This window comes from Onychomys torridus, chromosome 1, assembly GCF_903995425.1.
Source record: "Onychomys torridus chromosome 1, mOncTor1.1, whole genome shotgun sequence".
In the NCBI taxonomy this organism is placed as follows: Eukaryota; Metazoa; Chordata; class Mammalia; order Rodentia; family Cricetidae; genus Onychomys; species Onychomys torridus.
Genome location: NC_050443.1, coordinates 79,388,355 through 79,407,218, shown reverse-complemented (window position 1 = coordinate 79,407,218; position 18,864 = coordinate 79,388,355). Strand labels below are relative to the sequence as shown.

Here is an 18,864-nt window from a genome sequence, read left to right as displayed (position 1 = left end):
ATTTACACAGATTACATTATTTAATTTTTCAAAAGAATAAAGAGCTAATAATATAACTATCAAACATTGGAATGTGCTACAGTCTAAATGTGGCTTGTACCTCAAGGCTTCCCATATCAAAGGCTTGGCCCTCAGTGTGGAGGTACTGAGGTAGCAGAACCTTTCAAGGGTTGGGTCCTAGTGGAAGGTAACTGGGTCACCACCAGAGGCATTTCCCTAAGGGTTCTGTGTATGAGTTCTAACAAGAAAAAGCTGTAGTTTACAGGAGAAGAGGTTAAGAGGAGAGGAGAAAATTTAAAAAGCAAGGTTTACCCCTCCCTGCTCTCTGGCTTCCTGCCTCACTATGTAATCCTTTTTACATATGCTTCTGTCAGGATTCCATCAGCCATGAGACTCTAACTAGAGGCCAAACAAATGTGGCTGCTGATCTCATAAACCGAGCTAAGAAAACCTCCTTTCTTTAAACATTACCCAGGCTCAGGTACTTACTATAGCAATATAAGACTGAATAAAGGAGGCATGGAAAATTAATTCAGTCTTTGTTCTGGTCAATTTGTTGAAACATATTCTGAAAATTTCCAGCTTAGATTAATGTCCTTTATTTCTTTCCTTTTCCAGTCTCTTTATAGACTTATATATAACCTATCTTCAGCTTCATATTCTACCCGTTCTTAATACAGATCTACATTCGGAGACCAGAATGTTCTACTCACTAGTTCTTAAATTGCCATTGCTAATTCCTGCCTCCACATTACTGTCAATATATAAGACCTCTGCTGTTGCTGTTACAATCAGCAGAGCACCTCTGCCCTGTGTCCCCGTTCTTTAAAAAAAAAAAAAAAAAAAAAAATCCTATCTACTCATCCATGCTTTACCACTGTTTAATATCTTAGATATATAATTGCTTACAGAGTTAAAATTCACATTGGAACAGAATCAACAGACAGTTGTGAGGTTAAAGAACCTTGATTTTAGGCCAGGACTGCTTGTCTGTAACTTGACAATGCATGAAAGTACTGAATGAAAGAAACAGGAAGGAGGTATGAGCCTTACCTAGAGTAGAGGAGAGCACAGTGGTGGTAGAGTTATCTGTACACAGCTGACAGGAGGACTCCTTGAGCCATGGACCTAGTGGGTTATAGTAGTAGTACAGCCCCATACAGGGATGCACGCACTTGCACATTACAAGCTGATGTGGTTAATCTTATATATCTGACTAGTAGTACAGCCCCATACACGTAGGTATGCATTTACATGTTACAAGCTGATGTGGTTGATATTATATATTTGACTCCCTGTGATTTGGCTTCATGATCACCAAAAATCTTTGGGTTATTTGGCTTTCCTATGGTGTATCTACCAAATGCCTGGATTAGAAACAAATCTACTTGACTCTTGCATCTATATCATAAACCGTAAGTTAATAAAACTGGGTTCTTAAGTCAGCCATCAGTTTTTATGACCTTGAGCTGAGTGAGTAGAGAAGCTCACACACTAAACAAAGGCCTGGATACAAGGAAGAAGTCAGATCCAAGTCCCCACTGTGGCCACACAAGAGTACCCTAGCCCCAGTAAATCTGGTTAAAAACAAACCAAGAGCCAGGCGGTGGTGGTGCACGTCTTTAATCCCAGCACTTAGGAGGCAGAGGCAGGCAGATCGCTGTGAGTTCAAGTCCAGCCTGGTCTACAGAGTGAGTTCCAGGACAGCCATGGCTACACAGAGAAACCCTGTCTCAAAACAAAACAAAAACAAACAAACAAAAAACAAAACAAACCAAGCGTCTCACTCTCTTTAGGCTGACATAAACTCAGTATGCAGCCCAGGCTGGCCTCAAACTCTAACTGCTCCTCCTGTGTCAGCCTCCCAAGTGCTGAGAGCATAGGTAAGAGGCACCATGCTAGGCCTACCTTCTTGCACTATTTTCTTTTTGGCAATTACAGACACTCTTACTTGCTGAAGGCCACTAAAGATATACTAAAGCTCTTCTACAATCTGGTCTTCACATACCTTTCCAAAGATTTCTCTCTATGTACCCTAAGCTCTGGCAGACACAAATGTATTAACTATATACATTCAAGCTTCCATCTTTCCAATTCTTAGTCTTCCTTCTTGGCAAATCTGAATGTTAACTAATTGAGAAAGTTCAACACGAATAATACTTTTTTTTTCAATATACACTAAGCCACCAAGGCTAAAATTAATAATGTTGGTGACTATGGCAAATAGCAAATTACCCTAAGACCAATTTATAACTCATTTCATGCCTGATCAGTCTTTTAAGAATTAGCAGCATTATCAGGGTTCCTTAATTGATATTAATCAGGAATTGAGCTCAGACTCTCTGCATTAAAAGACTATATGTACTGTCAATGTGCAAAGAAATACTTAAATTTCATTTTGTACTCTAAATTTCAGTGGCCTAGGACTTAGCCTAGCTTACTTATAGATTGATAAATCTATAGAAGATAAACCTTTGTTTCTCAGATAAAAGCATTATTCCCCATTAGAAAAGAGATCAATAATACATAATCAATAAAATTATTTAAATCTGTTCTTCTGTTAAGGCACTTAATACTTGTTCTTTATATTTTATTTGGGAGCCTTTGTTTTATCTCCTCTTTCGTGTTCACTGAGGTCTACATTTGTTCCATCTTTCTCCTGCAGGCCTTTCCTGTTCTTTTTATGTGCATTCCATGTTCTCATAAAGTCTTCTTTGAAGCCAGGAGGTGGTGGCACATGCCTTTGATTCCAGCACTCAAGAGGCTGAGGCAGGAGGATCTCTGTAAGTTCAAAGCCAGCTTGGTCTACAGAGTGAGTTCCAGGACAGCCAGGACTACACAGAGAAAACCTGTCATGAAAAATCAAAAATCAAAAAAATTAAAAAAAAAAAAGGTTTCTCTGACCATCCCACTCCACGCTCTCACTTTTGAACTCCAATAAGAACTGAATGCCTGTAACCTCTTATTTCTACTGTAACTGTTATATTATTTTATATGCATTTTTCAGTTCTTAAATTTAAATATTTCTATATCTCAGCAGTATCTGGGCATAGCACAGACAATAAGTATTAATTCATTTCATTCAACAGGGACATTCATTAGGAAAAACATAGTCAAAGCTGATACTGAAGGAGAAAAGAGTCTATTTTTAGTGTGGTCCACAGATCAGCAATACTGATATCAATCCCCTGGAAGCTCACTAAGGCTGTCTGTCAGGCCCCACCCTAGCCATCTGGTCAGAAACTGCCTTTTAGGATTCCCAGATGATCTGTTAGCACTTTTAGGTTTGAGAAACTCTTGTTCAGACTCTAGAAGACTGATTAGGACATTTAAGATATATATATATATCCCCAGTAACACCAAATGCTTCACTGTAATTGCTTATTTGTTGGGCTTCCTTATCTACTAACTGAAGGCGTGCTGAGGGCAAGAATTCCTTCTATCTTTCTCGACACCAGTGTTCCCTGACCGGCCTAGAACACTCAGTATTTCTTTGTTTTCTCCTTCTTGAATGCAAAAATGACTGGGGAAAAGAAGAAAGAAGGAAAAGAAACTGTTTCAGAAAGCTAATTTGGGTAGTTCCTGCATAACACAGTCTCACAGGTTGCCATACAAACCCCTTAATTCAGTTATCACCCAGTTTTAAAGAGCGCTGCTTTCTTTGTCTCAGCAGCTGTTATCATATGCACTTGACAAAGCAAACACTTGATCACCATCTTGTCCTCTGCGAGAGCCCCCAGGGGCCTCCTGTCCAGGTGAAAAGGCTACCTTTTAATTCTAGTTTTCACGCATCCACCCTACATGCCTGCAGAAAGAGTGGGAGAGAGCAGGGAAGACGGCAGGGCAGGGCAACACCAATTCTGAATGTCTAAATATCTGGTCAGGATGTGCCTTTTAAGATTCCCAGATGATCTGCTGGAACGTTATGGTTTGAGAAGTAATGGTGTAGGCTCTAGAAGAAAGTAGGCTATTCACGATGTGTGTGACCACGATTCTTTGAACAGAACACTTCGGAAAATAGCGGCCAGCAGAGGACTGAAATAAGAGGAGAACCCTTGTCATTTTCAAGAGCAAAAGGTGGTACCAGAAAATAGAGTGAAACAGGCCAGCGATTACCTAGCGACAGAGGGTGGAAACACACCAGCAGACCAACACCACAGCAGACAGTGGTTAGTAAAACGTCCACGAAACGTACCAGAAGCCACTTGCAGGTTCTGCAAAGAAGGAAGTCAAGGGAGAAAGGGGAAAGGAAATGCATGCGGAATATGCGGAGTACAACTTAGAAAGATGAAGATCATGGGGATGGAGTATTTTTGAGAAGGAGAGATGTGACACGGGAATGGGTTGCAGCGTAGCCTATTGCAAAAGAAAGCTACTGCAGATGTCCCTGCCCAGCCCAGCCCTCCCGAGGGAGGCAGCCCCTGCATAGGTGAGAGGCATCGCCCAACTCCGCCAGCCCTGCGGTGTGGCCCGAGCCATCTCCCCCGGAGCCTGCACAGCCCAGGGTGGGTACCGGAAAAGGCGGATTGTGAGAGAGAGGGTGGGCAGGAAGAGGGGGACGGATGCCCGGCTGTCCAGGTACCCACCTTGTCCCAACGCAGCCACTGCTCGATGGCCGTGTCCAGCTGGGGGTCCCCGGTGAGGTAGGGGGCGTGGAGCAGGTTAGAGTTCAGGTCCCCATCTGCGTTCTCAGCCATGGCAGACACACGGGTGTGCCGGCCCGAGGGGCGGGTGAAGACACTGAGTCGGGGGGGCTCTGGGTGCGCTCACCAGGGTCCAGACGCCCCCTCCTTGCCGAAGGGCATCGGACACCCACCGGGAGCCGTTCAGTCAGCACCAGCTCCTGCCGCAGCTTCAGCGAACCGGGAGAGAGGGCGGAGACTGCCGCCAGCCTCCCCAGTAGACCAGCTCCGGATCTCAGCTCGAGCTGACTGAGGCGGGCGTGGGGCGAGGGAACAACAACAGTCCCAGATGTCTGGGTCGCCGCCTTCGCCCGCGCCGCCTTAGGCCCCGCCCCCGCGCCGCTTTAGGCCCCGCCCCCGCCCGCCGCTGCCGAGCCCAGTGCCCGAGGCATGAGGCGCGAGCCCGGGAGCGCGCGCGCCCCCGAGCCTCCGCAGCGGCGCGTACTATCCGCGGAGGCAATGGTGCACGGCCGGCTTTAATTTTTTTTTTTTTACGCTGTTCCCCAGCTGTCTTTCCCTCGTTAGCCGCCCCACACTCGCACGTGGGTCTCCACCTGGTGTCCCAGTCGCCTCGAGCAGCCCGCCTCTGCGCTCACCAGGAGAGTCCCCCCCACAACCCCCCGGCGCGCACAGGCCCCACCCTCTTCGCCTGGAGGCTCCGTCTTGCTTGGCAGACCAAGGTGGCGCGTGAAGCCTCACGGGAGTTGTAGTTTTTCCCCTTTCCCCAGCTCGGAACGCCGGTTGCAATCCCTTGGAAAAGCACCTCCCCAAGGCTGGTTGTTCCCTGATGCCCCGTCCCTTTGCTTCTTAATTGTGCTGCGCCGTGGTAGTTCCCTGCATTAAGGTAAACAAGGAATGTCGAGAGGAACAACGTGTACCTGTTTGGTGCTTGACAGTTTACGAGTCGTTTTCTGTCATTTCATCTATCCTGTGAGCGAGGTGGTATGTATATTCCATTCCAGTTTACACAGAGGGAACTAAGAGGAGAACCGAATTTTCTCAGCAATAGTGTTCTGGAGAAATGAGTGGGGGTTCCAACCTGTCACAGCACCTCAGCTGGCAGTTGCTTTTGCCTGTCTGCAGCAGCAGAATAGAGGGGTAGGTAGGGAGAACAAAATGTCTGGAAAGTAGGTAAGAATGTCGTCAGAAGGATGGGTCGGCATTTAACCCTATTTTAAGAATGAACAAACATAAAATACATAAACCAATAGAAGTAGGGATACAGAGGAAAAAAGAAATGGACTCCCCCAGATGGAAATAATTTCTTCTCATCGTGGCCTCCTTTCTTCAATAAAATGTTCATATTTCAGGTCACGTAACTTGAGGCCCAAGAAGACTTACCTATGGACCACTCAATTTTCTTTCTTTCTTTCTTTTATTTTTATTTTTTATTTTTGTATGTGGAGCTGAGGATCGAACCCAGGGCCTTGCGCTTGCTAGGCAAGCGCTGTACCACTGAGCTAAATCCCCAACCCCAATTTTCTTTATTTTTGAGACAGGGTCTTCCTCTGTAGCTCTGGCTAGCCTGGAACTTGATGTACAGGAGGCTGACACTGAACTCATAGAGATCCACCTGCCTCTCTCCCCAGAATGCTGGGATTAAAGTTGTACACCATCACACCCTACCATTTACCCTGACTTAGTTGGTGTGGCATTCTTGGGATGCACGTGATTAGATCAAGGCTGTTACAACTCTCCCTCATCAGCATTTTTCTTACTGTTGTTGTTGTTTTGAGGAAGGGTTTATCTGTGTTCCTCTGGCTGTCATGGATCTCACTCTGTATCTCACAGAGATCATCTGCTCTGCCTCCAGAGTGATTTAAGACCCTCATCAGCTTTTTGCTCTTGTAAGGAGCATGTAATATTTATAGTATGACAGTATAGTAATTCTTTTTGTTTGTTTTTCAAGACAGAGTTTCTCTGTGTAGCCCTGGCTGTCTGTAGACCACGCTGGCCTCGAACTCACAAAGATCTGCCTGCCTCTATCTCCCAAGTGCTGGGATGACAGTATAGTAATTTAAGAGTGCTTTTAGAGTGTATTGAGGCTCACAGATAAAAGGCATAATAGGTCTAAAGTATTCCTTTCATCCTATTAAAGTGCCATTTGCTAAAATACATTTCAGAGTACTATCATAAAAAATTGTACAGTTTCTGAAAAATAGTATGCCCTAGTTGCAAGTTGCAGTTTTTGCCTTAAAAATCGAGTGCTAATTTTAAGGGGATAGGGCTCTTTTAACCCCACAAGACCTGGGAAACGACCATGTGTCCCAGGAAGAAATTACTTGTCCACTATAATCAGAATTATTATTCATAGCAAATATTAAACATTTACTGTGTGTTAAGAATTATGATAGTTGGGCTAAAAAGATGGCTCAGCTATTAGGGACTAGGCTCACAATCAACAAGACAAGAATTATTGTAGGAGCTGATGCTACAAGAATACTTGTATTCAAGAAATAAAATCTGGGGTCAGAGTGATGTTTCAGTTGTTAAAGCTAGGCTAACAACCAAAATGCCAAGAGATGAAATCTAGAGAGAGAGGATGTGTGCAAGGGTGTTTGGTCTGGGATAAAGAGCAGGTGCTTGCTGTGAAGAGCGGGAGTCCATTTGTCTGAAGTGATCAGTGGAAGGACCAGGCAGGAGGGACCTGCCCTGGGATCTCAAGAACAGAAAGTAAGTCAAGAAAAAAGCAGAGGGCATTTCAACCCCACTCATCAGTGATTCTCAAGTCCTACTTGGAGATTGTTTAAATTATACCTTAGACTAGTGGACATAATTCCCAGAGGTTCTGAATTTGGAGAAGGCCTCGGTAGCTCCATAAAAATATCTATTGATTGTGACCTAGGTGGTCATAATTTAATGTGTTAGCATCCCCTGGGAACACATTAAGAAATGCAAATTTTCAGTACTCAATAAAGTTCTACTAGGGCAGATTTACATTTTAACAAGTCTAGTAATTTATATTTAAATATTGTAAGTAATAGTTCTTATGAGACAAATTCTTTTTTGTTGTTTTTGTTTTTCGAGACAGGGTTTCTCTGTGTAGCTTTGTGCCATTCCTGGAACTCACTTGGTAGCCCAGGCTGGTCTCGAACTCACAGAGATCTGCCTGGCTCTGCCTCCCAAGTGCTGGGATTAAAGGCGTGTGCCACCACCACCCAGCTGAGACAAATTCTTTTTAAATACCAAGTAATAGTGCTGCATCAACAACTTTCAAGAGATGAAATGATATAGGACATGTAGTAAAGACAGGAGGAATACAGGCTGTAATTTACTATCTTTTCTAACCAGCCTTCTCTTACTTTCATCAGTAAAATCCTGACATATTAACTGGTTACCTGACTCTTACCCAGCGGGTCAGGCTTATTGTTTAGACACAAAACATCAACTCTAAGAACATTGTTTAAGTGTGTCCAGAAGGGTGGGGCCGGGAAAAACTCAAAAGCTATCCTTTCTATTGGGGTTTGTCCAAAGCATCCTGTATCTTTCCTGTGTTTTTATTTGGTAAGTTTGTCAACCTTGTGATTATGAAAGTGGGTTCTTGGTTCTCAGAATGGAAATGCATTCTGAGAAATGAATTGTTGGACAATTTTATCATTAGGTGACCATCACAGAGTGGCTATAATGTCACTATGTGATAAAATTGTGTGGGATCACTGTTATATAGGACTCCTCCATTGGCACAAATATGACATTGTACATAACTGTATAATATAATTAATATGTGTACCTTTTGATTGTGATGTATGCATATAGCAATTGTAATTATGGTTGAGGCATTGCATTATTCAGCTTCCCATTACTGTGACAAAATGCTTAAAATAAATCAACTTATCAGAAAGAAAGGTTAATTTAGGTCTCCAACTTAATAGACTTCAGTCTATGGTCATTTGGCTCTGTTGTTTTTAGACATGTGAAAAGGCAGTATTACAGCAGAGAGTACAATGTAGTGCAAAACTGCTCACCTCAAGGTGGCCAGGAAGTGAGAGCTAGGAAAAGGCTCGGGGGTGTCAGTATGCCCTTCAAGAACATGTCCCAGAGACCTAATTTCCTACCTATAGACCCGTCTCCTAAAGGTTTCACAACCTACAACAGACTGGGGTCTAGTCTTTGTAGAATAGTAAAGACATCTATATTATGATATATATTTATATACTAGCATATATTATATAGCAATATATATGTGATAGGTCATAATATGTAAGTTTATAAAACTTATCCTTAAGAGCCAGATATGGTGGCTACATAATCACAGCACATGGGAGGTGGAGGCAGGAGGATTTGGAATTTATGGTGATCCTTGGCTACACAGAGCTCATTGCCAGCCTAGACTACATGAGACACTCTTTTCATCCCTGTCTCAAAATAAAAAAAAAAACCTAAATGGTTCAAAAATACTGTCTGTATACATACATTTATTATATATATATATTTATATATGTATGAAGCATATCTTATAATTAGGGAAATAGTAAATGACAAAGCAAACAGGTAAAATGTTACTAATAAATCTGGGTAAAACAAATGTGGCTATTCCTCGTGCTGTTTTTATGACTTGTCATTTTGAAAAATCTGATTAAAATACTGGAAGCTCTCATTCTGTTACAGTAGCAAGAATTAAATTTTGGGGCTAAAGGGTGTAATTCAGTAGTAGAGTATGTTGCCTAGTGCATTGAGGCCCTGGATCAATAAGAGGAAGTTTCATCAGCATCAGAAGGTCCATCTTCCCCAGTTTTATGTGTGCTTGGGTGTGTGTAGGGGGGGCACAAAGAGTCTATAGCTGTAGTTCATGGAGGTGTGTGCTGACATACACACTGTCTAGAGCCATACTGGTTACTGACAACACTGGAGGTCTGTCGGTTTCTCTGACTGCTCTTCATCAACAGTTACCAGAAAATCTGGTTGTGGTCATGAACCTGTCGCTTCCATCTAGGTTTACCACAAATCTGTTGTATTAGTCAGGGTTCTCTAAAGAAATAGAACAATAGAATGAGTATTGATAATTCTTGTTTATTTATTTATTTATTTATTAGATTGGCCTATAGGTTGCAGCTAAAACTGTCCAGCATTGGTTGTTTCACACTCGAGAGGCAGAGGATCCTGTAATTGCTCAGTTCACACAACTGAATGTCTCAGCAGCCCCAGGATAGCACCGAAGGCCTCGAGGGTTCCTGGAGAATGGCTTGTCTTCGGTATACAATGGAAGTTTCTCCTGATACTAGTGAAGGAATGTACCAGCTACAGGATAGATGAACTTCCCAGTGAGTATGATGGCAAACAAGAAAAAAAGTTTCCTTCCATGTCCTTTTGTCTGGGCTGGCCATGTTTAGGCTGGGTTTTTCTGCTTCAGATCATCTAATCTAGGAGATTTCTCACAGAAGTGCCCAGTGCCTTATGTTTTATTGGACTCCAGATGCAGTCAAGTTGATGATGAGCTATCACAACCATCCCCTCTAAAACCTCAACAGGTCTTGGAGGTGGTACCAGAAAATACAACTCAGAAACAAGACATTAAATCCTTTTAAATTTTAAATTATAGCCGGACGGTTGTGTCACACACCTTTAATCCCAGCATTCAGGAGGCAGAGGCAGGTGGATCTCTGTGAGTTCGAGGCCAGTCTGGGCTACAGAGTGAGTTCCAGAAAAGGCGCCAAAGCTACACAGAGAAATCCTGTCTCCAAAAACAAACAAAAAATTTAAATTATATGCTTATTATTGTGTGTATGTGCCTGGTGTGTGTATGTATGTGTGAAGGGGTGTGACAGCATATGTGTAAAGGTCAACATACAACAGCAGGAGTCAATTCTCTCCTTCCACCATGTGGGTCTTGGGATGGAACCTGGGTCATCAGGCTAGTTGGCAAGCAAGTACCTTTACATGCTGAGCCATCTCGCCTACCAACCAAGACATTAAATCTTGACAAAATCATCATTTCATCCTGTGACCACTATGAAAAGAGGGTATTTTCTTCTTGTTGCTTACAGAGATATGTGTCATAAACCCTAGTTAGCTTTACATTAAGGAAGTGTGTGTGTGATTCCAGGTGGTTGTGGCACATGCCTTTAATCCCGGCACTTGGGAGGCAGAGTCAGGTGGATCTCTGTGAGTTCCAGTTCCAGGACAGCCAGGGCTACACAGAGAAATCCTATCAGAAAAAGAAAAAGAAACAGAAAAAAAAAGAAAGAAAGAAAAAGAGAAATGAAAAGAAAGTGTGTGTGTGTGTGTGTGTGTGTGTGTGTGTAAAAAGGAAGAATTATGTAAGCAATGTTCTCCTTTTAGGACATAACAACAAATAAAAGGGATCTTTGTGTAAGGAGAATGGCTGCAGACCCAGCAGGGCTACAGAGAAGCAAAGTGATAAACCCAGGATGCAAATTTTAAGGAGGCCCTTGCTCTCATGTTTGTGGAAGTGCAGAGTTGGTGCATGCGTGTACGCACCTCATTCTACTTTCAGCATCTATATAGATATGATTCACATACCATATAATATATTAAATGATATAATTAAATGTTTTAAAAAATTCATTCACAGATACACACACACACACACACACACACACACACATACACACACACACGAATTTTAGAACAATTTGAGAACATTTTCCATCCCACAAACCCTGTGCCTTCTCTGTCAGTCCCCTTACCACTCAAGTCTCCACCCACAGGTCTAAGCAACCACAATTCCATTTCCTAGCTCTGTAGAGATTGCCCTATTCTAAACATTGCCTTTACATGGAGTCATGTCATGCACAGGCTCCTGTGGTTGGTTTCTTCTCACTGGTGTGATTTTCTAAGGCTTGCCCATTTTAGCTGGGCATGGTGGCTCACGCCTGTAATTCCAGCACTTTGGAGGCTAAGGTAGGCGGATTGCTGTGAGTTTAAGGCTAGCCTGGGCTACACACTGAGTTCCAGGCCAAGAAAAGAAGGGTCTGTCCGTCCTGTAGCATGATCAAGTCTTTCTTTTTCAGTTGGTATCTCAATAAATACAGAAAAGTATTTTATAGACTCTAGTACTCTTTCATGATAAAAACCATTCAATACAGTGGAAACAACTTGTCCATTCTGATATAGGGCATCCACAAGAAATCTACAGTTAAAAACACTCTACTTAACAATGCAAGACTGGGTATCATCCTCATTAGAAGAAGTAAAACCATCTTTATTCAGAGGTGAAATGATTTGTAGATATAAAATTTTAATATAATCAATAAATGGGTACTACAGGGTTTCAAGATAAAAGAACATATAAAATCAAATCTATGCACTTGAACTATGTGGAAATAGAATTAAAAAAACAATTTTCAGTAGCATCAAAAGGAATGAAATGTGTAAAAAAAAAAAAAAAAAAAAAAATGCCGGGTGTTGGTGGTGCATGCCTTTAATCTCAGCACTTGGGAGGCAGAGGCAGGCAGAACTCTGTGAGTTCGAGGCCAGCCTGGTCTACAAAGCTAGTTCTAGGAAAGGTGCAAAGCCACACAGAGAAACCATGTCTGGAAAAAACAAAGCAAAACAAAAAAAAGAATGAAATGTAGTAATATATTTAATGAAATAAGCACAAGACATGTATTCTGAAAACCACTAAACACCGTTAAAAATATTAATGGTTTATGACTGAACAAAATCCCATGTTCAAATATTGATGTGAAGATAAAATTTTATGAGTTATGTCTTGCCTTCCTTCCATTTTATCATAGTATTTTTGTATGTTTCTGTTTGCTAGTTATGGTTGACTTTTGTGGCCATATTTATGAGATTTTAAAAATATTTTCTTGTGATGTATTTGCTTGTGTTCAAAGCAATACTATCATCATAAAATGACTTGAAAATGTGCCCTCCTCTTTTGATTTTTGAAATAATTTGCAAAAAGTTGATGTTAATCCTTACTTAGATGGTATTCTGGCTAGTCTTATGTCAACTTGACAGACAAACTAGAGTCATCTGAACAGAGGGAACTCAATTGAGAAAATGTCTCCATAAGATTCTTAGTTAGTGATTGATGGGTGGGGCCATCACTGGACTGGTGGTCTTGAGTTCTACAAGAAAGTAGGCTGAGCAAGACATGGGGAGCAAGACAGTAAGCAGCACCCCTCCATGGCCTCTGCATCAGCTTCTGCCTCCAAGTTACTGCTTTGTTTGAGTTCCTGTTCTGACTTCCCTTTCATGATGAACAGAATATGAAAGTGTAAGCCAAATAACACTTTTCCTCCCCAGCTTACTTTTTGGGCATAGTGATTCATTGCAGCAACTGAAATCCTAACTAAGATAGATGGAAAATGTGACATCATGCTTCCATGACTTTTCAGGACACACCACCTTCATAATGCCTTGACATAGTCACCAACCCAGAAACTCTACCTTTAGGTTTTTTATTTTAGTTACTATATTTCTATTTATAGAGTTACTTTAGACTTGCAAATTTGGAATCATATTTTCCATGGCTTCCTAGTCTCTGCAGAGATCTTCAAACTTCAAAAATATATATGTATAGTTAGTATAGTTGTTTGTTATCTAAAATACCCATGCTTTCGTTTTTTTCCTTACCTATTGTTTTTCTTAGTCTTTAATTATAAAATTTAGTTTTTGTGAGTGTGAGTCTTGTTTTGTGTATATGTATATGTTGGACATTATATTTGAAAAATCATTTGTGGGAGTAAATCTAGACTTTCAGTGAATGTTCTCAGCTCTCAGGAGGATTTGCCACATTCCTGGGAGTTCAGCCATGTTGAGGCTTGAAATTCTCTGGGATTTTCATGCGTTTCTAGAAGCTGTAATTCCATGTACATTGCTGGTCTTCTAGTTTCTCCTCCATGTATTGGGGTCCTGACATTTTTAAATAGGTTTTCCTGTCTGACTACCAATTTTGCAAAAACCATGGGTTTTCTTGTCTGTTATTTGCCCACTGAAGTTCTAAAATTGAAGTTCAAGTTTTCAAAACTGGTGAATGCTTTTAGGTCAAAAGCCACATTTTGTCCAATTCCTTCACTGGTCTAACATTTTCCCTTCACCTTTGGCCTGGCTTTTTCATGCTTGGTTGTCATGTCTCCTTTATAACTTTAAAGAAGTTTAAAAAGCATTATTCAGCTTTTTATTAGCAGGATGGTCACCACAAATAACCTCATGGGGCTGGTTAGTATATTTTTATAATTACTAATGGCCATAAAACATTATGTCAAGTTGATCTGTATTTTTTATGATTCTCATTTTTTAGGATTCTTTACTTACCTCCATTTTTCTCTTACAATAAGTAAAAAACAAAAACGGATGCTTTGTGCATAAAGCTGTTTTAGTTTTCTGCATCATTGCATTTATCCAGATTATTAAGAGTTTAGTTACAGGACAATATTTTAAAAATATTCAGAAACTTGATTTCAAAGAATTGACCTAGTTTCTTGGGAATTAAATTTCATTGTCTACTCCCAGATCTACCCACTTCCATACATACACACACACACACACACACACACATACACACACACACACACACACACACATTTTCATCAAGTCCAGTTTGTGCTGTCCATGTATTCCTGGATGTCTGGCCTTCCACTGAGTCCTTTTAGTCATGTCACAGAAGTAATAATATTTTTTAAACTAAATAGAGTCAATTAATCTTGGCTACCTGAATAAGTAGTTCTCAGGCAGAAGGTGGATCTTTCTGAATTTCTTTCTAAAATACTAACTCTTACATAAATTATTTAAGTTTAACTTAATATGATGAGTACCTGCTTATCTTAAGTTTACAATCCTTTTCTAGGCCTTCTGTATGCAGAGATAAACATGACAAGCCTGGGCTCTGCCCTTTAAAGCTTTAGGTAGCAGACTTCATTGAGAAACAATACGATGAGTCCTTTGATAACAGCAGTCACACTATGAGACTGCAGGGGACAGGCATTTACTCCAAACTGTAAAGGGCCATAGAAGGCATCTGGAGGAATAGACCACTGAACTTGGTAAGGCTTGAAGTCAAGTAGCTTAGGTTTTCCAACTTTGTCACTGTTTTTCAAGATTATTTGGATTTTCTAGGTCTTTTGAAAGATGAGAATCTAAAGGCTAGAATGGGGTGGGGTGCTGCTAGGATTATGACTGAAGTTACATTAAATCTTCAAGTGTATTTAGGGATAAATGACATCTTAAAAATACGAAGTCGGTGGGGCTAGGGAGATGGTTCAGTCCCTAAAGTGCTTGCCTTACATACATGAGGATCTGAGTGAGTCTCCAGCACCCATGTAAAACCTAAGCGCGGCAGCATGCACCTGCAATTCTAGTGGTAGGGATGTGAAGACAGAGGACCCCGGGGCTCTCTGTCCAGCCAGTTTGCCTGAATTGGTGAGTTCCAGGTTCAGTATGTTAACCTCTGGCCTCCACACATACATGCACATATATATGTACCCACAGACACACATGAGCACACCAATATATACATACACATACACAAACATATACAAACACTGAGTCTTCCAATTCATAAAAGTGATATATTTGTTTTTTAAAGACTTTCCTTAATTTTGCTCAGTAGAGTGTCATAGCTTTCAATGTATAGGTCTTATAAGTCTTAAATGTATTTTTCAATATTTTACCCTTTTTATGCATACATAAATGGTTTTGTTTTCTAGTCTAGATGAACACTAGAATTGGCAAAAAGGGATAAGGTGTTCTAAACAAAGGGAACAAAGTAGGTAAGACATTGAGTGCTGGGAGCTGCTGTAGGTCCCTCCAGGCTGATATGGATGAAGTGTTGCTGAGTGACTAAATGTAATGAGGAAGGCATAGTCTTCTTTTTTTAATTCCAATCTATCATACTTAACATTGAGCACACATAACAATATCTTGTTGGGTAGAGATAGACTTATCTAATAACGTGACAATAATACCTAGATGCTGAGTTAGTTTAAACTCTTTGCAGGGAGCAAGGGCATCAAGCTATCTGTAAGCTACACTGATCAAAAGACTATGTGGTGCCAGCATTGGGGTAGATTAATAGATCAATGTAACAAACTGAAGAGTCCCCAAGAAGACTCATGGTCTTTGATTCTCAACAAAAGCACAAAAACAAGCCAAGAAAAATGGGGAATGTTTTTACCATGCACTATCACTGTATATCTGTCAAGGTTGGGAGATCCACCTCAATCCTTTACCTCACAGCATATATAAAAATTAATTTTAAATAGATCAAGAAGCTGAAGTCTTCTAGAAGAAAATGGGGCTGGAGAGATGGCTCAGAGGTTAAGAGCACTGACTGCTCTTCCAGAGGTCCTGAGTTCAATACCCAGCATCCACATGGTGGCTCACAACCATTTGTAATGACATCTGGCACCCTCTTCTGTATACATAATAAATAAATCTTTAAAAAAATAAATAAAATAAAATAAAACAGGAAATAATAGTAATGAAGATAAAAACAAACCTGCCATATCTTTTATTGTAAATGACAAAATCAAACACCCTAGCTTAAACAGAAAACTGAATTTCTTACCATAGTGCAAATGTACTTAAATGTCATTGAACACTTAAAACGTCAGATAGAGTAAATTTTACATTTCATTTGTTTTTAAAATAATTATTTTTATATACAGCTCCAAGTTTTTCTGATCCAATGTATTTGCCTATGTGCTTGAGAAGGGCAGGGATAGAACTGGTTGCAGGCAGCCTGTGTCCTGACAGAAGAGTCCTTCTCCATCCTCCAGTTCACTGCTCATGTTCCTCCCAGCCTTTCCTACTTAATTTTCGGAAGAAGGCATTTACGACTACATACATCTCCAGGAAATGCCATCCCAACTAGCAACCATAAAATAAAGAGAATCGCCTCTGCTTCAGAAGAAGAAATTTGTGCTCACTGCTCCTCTGGTGATGGGGTGAAGGACGTACTGTATGTGACTCATGCTGCAGCACTCACAGAAAATGGAAAGTGAAACAGGAGCCTTTCCTCAGGAAAGTTCAGAGGCCTGTTGCTGGAATAAGGAAAAGGAAAGAAACAAGCAGATGAAAGAGACGAAAACAGAAACAGATGTCTTCCATACTGATTTGATTCATCTTCCTGGACCTAACACACCTTTTTCTTTTCTTTCCCTTCCTTCCTTCTTTCCTTCCTCCTCCCTTTCTCTCTCTCTTTCTTTCTTTCTGTTTAACCGTCTGTCAATCTCCTTTCTCAGTTCTTCCTGAAAAACTCCAATTCTCTCTTATTTGTTCATTCTCTTTATACTGTGTACCTAATTTATACTGTACACAGTCTTCTGGAACACACCTTAGGAACACAGTGATAAGCAAACCAAAGGCTCCCCGATACTCTTGTTGCGTGGATTGTTTGCCCCCAATGGATGGCATTTGCCAGCTTCATACTGTGACAGTTCTAAATACCACAAGTAAATAAAGTTTTGTGGTTAGCGAAAGAAAACGTTCAAGAAGGCTGCTGTATTTGAAATCTCAGAATTAATTCCTCTTGAAGTGCTGTGCTAGCATTCTTCACCTAGAACATTTTAATATATCTGTCAGTGTGAACTTGAAAATCCATGAAGTTAATTTTCTAGCCCTAACAATGGTTCCTTTTCTAATGAAATATAAGATCCGGCTTCTACTATAATATGTGGACAGTGTAGTGCATGTACACAAAGGATAATTGAATCTGTTGGAGCCAGCTCTTGATTAGGGACTATCATTTTATATTAGTATTTCCTCAGCTTGAAATATCCTGGATAAATGACTACTTTTCAACAGAAGGAAAAAATATTATGTATTACTCTTAAGGTGAGGAATAAAAGCTATAATTTCCTGCTGATTTTATTGTTTGAAAATGTCTTTGTAAACCAATAAGTTATGTACATAATTGTAAGTTTGTAAAGCTATTAAGTATGTATATGCACAAAATTATAAGTTTGAATAAGTTATATGCATATATAAAAACATTATTATAAGTATATATATTATATATATATTATATAGTATCTGTAATACATATACTTAGGAGTTTATCTTTTGTGTATATGCATTTGTGTGTATGCATGGATGGGGGGTACAGGTGGATATGCATGTGGAGGCTAGAAGTTAAAATTAGGTGTCTTCCTCAACTATGCTCCACTTTATTTTTTGAGGCAGAGTCCCTCAATGAACTTGGAGCTCACAGGTTTAGCTAGATTGGATGGTCAGCAAGCTCCAGGGATCCTCCTGCCTCACCTCCCCAGAGCTGGGGTTACAATTGCACACCACACACCTGGCTTTTACATGGCTGCTGGAGACTGAACTCAGGTCCTCATGCTTGTCTAGCAAGCTGCTTACCAACTGAGCCATCTCTCCAGCCTCATGAGTTTTATCTTTACTCTTTCTGGTCATCCTTTCATTAAAGTCATCAATGAGTCTAAAAACATTTATCATCAATAGCTGTATTCCACTGTATCAGACTAGAATAAAACAAAACAACCTAACTGAGCTACCCAAAAGAGGTGCAGTTTTCTTTTCTAAGCCACACAAGATGTCTCTGGAAAGGGTGGCCATATGTAGATGGTAAGAGAAGCCATAAGCAAGCCTGTTTCCTTTTATCTTTTGGCTCTATCTGGCATGTTCTCGTCCTCACAGTCAAAACATGATCATCACTGTCTTAGTTTGGGTTTCTATTGCTGTGAAGAGACACCAGGACCACAGCAACTCTTACAAGGGAAACATTTAATTAGGGTTGGTTTATACTTTCAGAGGTTTAGTCTGTTATTGTCATAGCAGGAAGCAAGGCAGCATGTAGGAAGACATGGTGCTAGAGAAGAAGCTGAGAGTCCTGCATCTTGACTCACAGGCAACAGGAAGTGGTCTGACATACTGGGCAGTATCTTGAGCATGTGTGAAACCTTGAAGTCCACCTCCACAGTGACACACTTCCTCTAACAAGGCCATACCTACTCCAACAAAGCCACACCTCCAAATTGTGCCATTCCCTATGAGCTCATGGGGACCAATTACATTCAAACTACCACAGTCACCTTTAGCATTATGTAGACATTGTAGGCAAGAAAGTGAAGAGAAAAAGGTTCATGTTACATATGCCTGCTGACCTGCTTTAAACTGCTTTCCCATGAGTCCTTAAGGCCCTCAGGGAATGGGCCAGGCTGCCTAGCTGACTGCTTCCCGGGAAACTCAAATGGCTGAGCCTCTCAGGTCAAGTTGCTTAGCTGATCCATGTTTAATTTAATTATCAGTT

At 40.8% G+C, this 18,864-nt stretch overlaps 1 protein-coding gene and 1 long non-coding RNA gene across 2 annotated transcripts in view; one reads left to right on the top strand and one right to left on the bottom strand.

Moving 5' to 3' along the window:
* Pgm2l1 (phosphoglucomutase 2 like 1) overlaps positions 1–5,009 on the bottom strand; it is a 44,389-nt gene extending 39,380 nt beyond the window's left edge. Inside the window, exon 1 of the mRNA XM_036187087.1 lies at positions 4,587–5,009. Within this exon, the coding sequence (XP_036042980.1) occupies positions 4,587–4,697 (111 nt within the window). The 5' untranslated portion in view covers positions 4,698–5,009. The remainder of the gene's footprint in view (positions 1–4,586) is intronic.
* A 129-nt stretch (positions 5,010–5,138) lies between these two features.
* LOC118583628 overlaps positions 5,139–18,864 on the top strand; it is a 31,548-nt gene continuing 17,822 nt past the window's right edge. The window contains exons 1-2 of the long non-coding RNA XR_004944971.1: positions 5,139–5,624; positions 9,716–9,943. This is a non-coding gene — a long non-coding RNA (uncharacterized LOC118583628). The remainder of the gene's footprint in view (positions 5,625–9,715; positions 9,944–18,864) is intronic.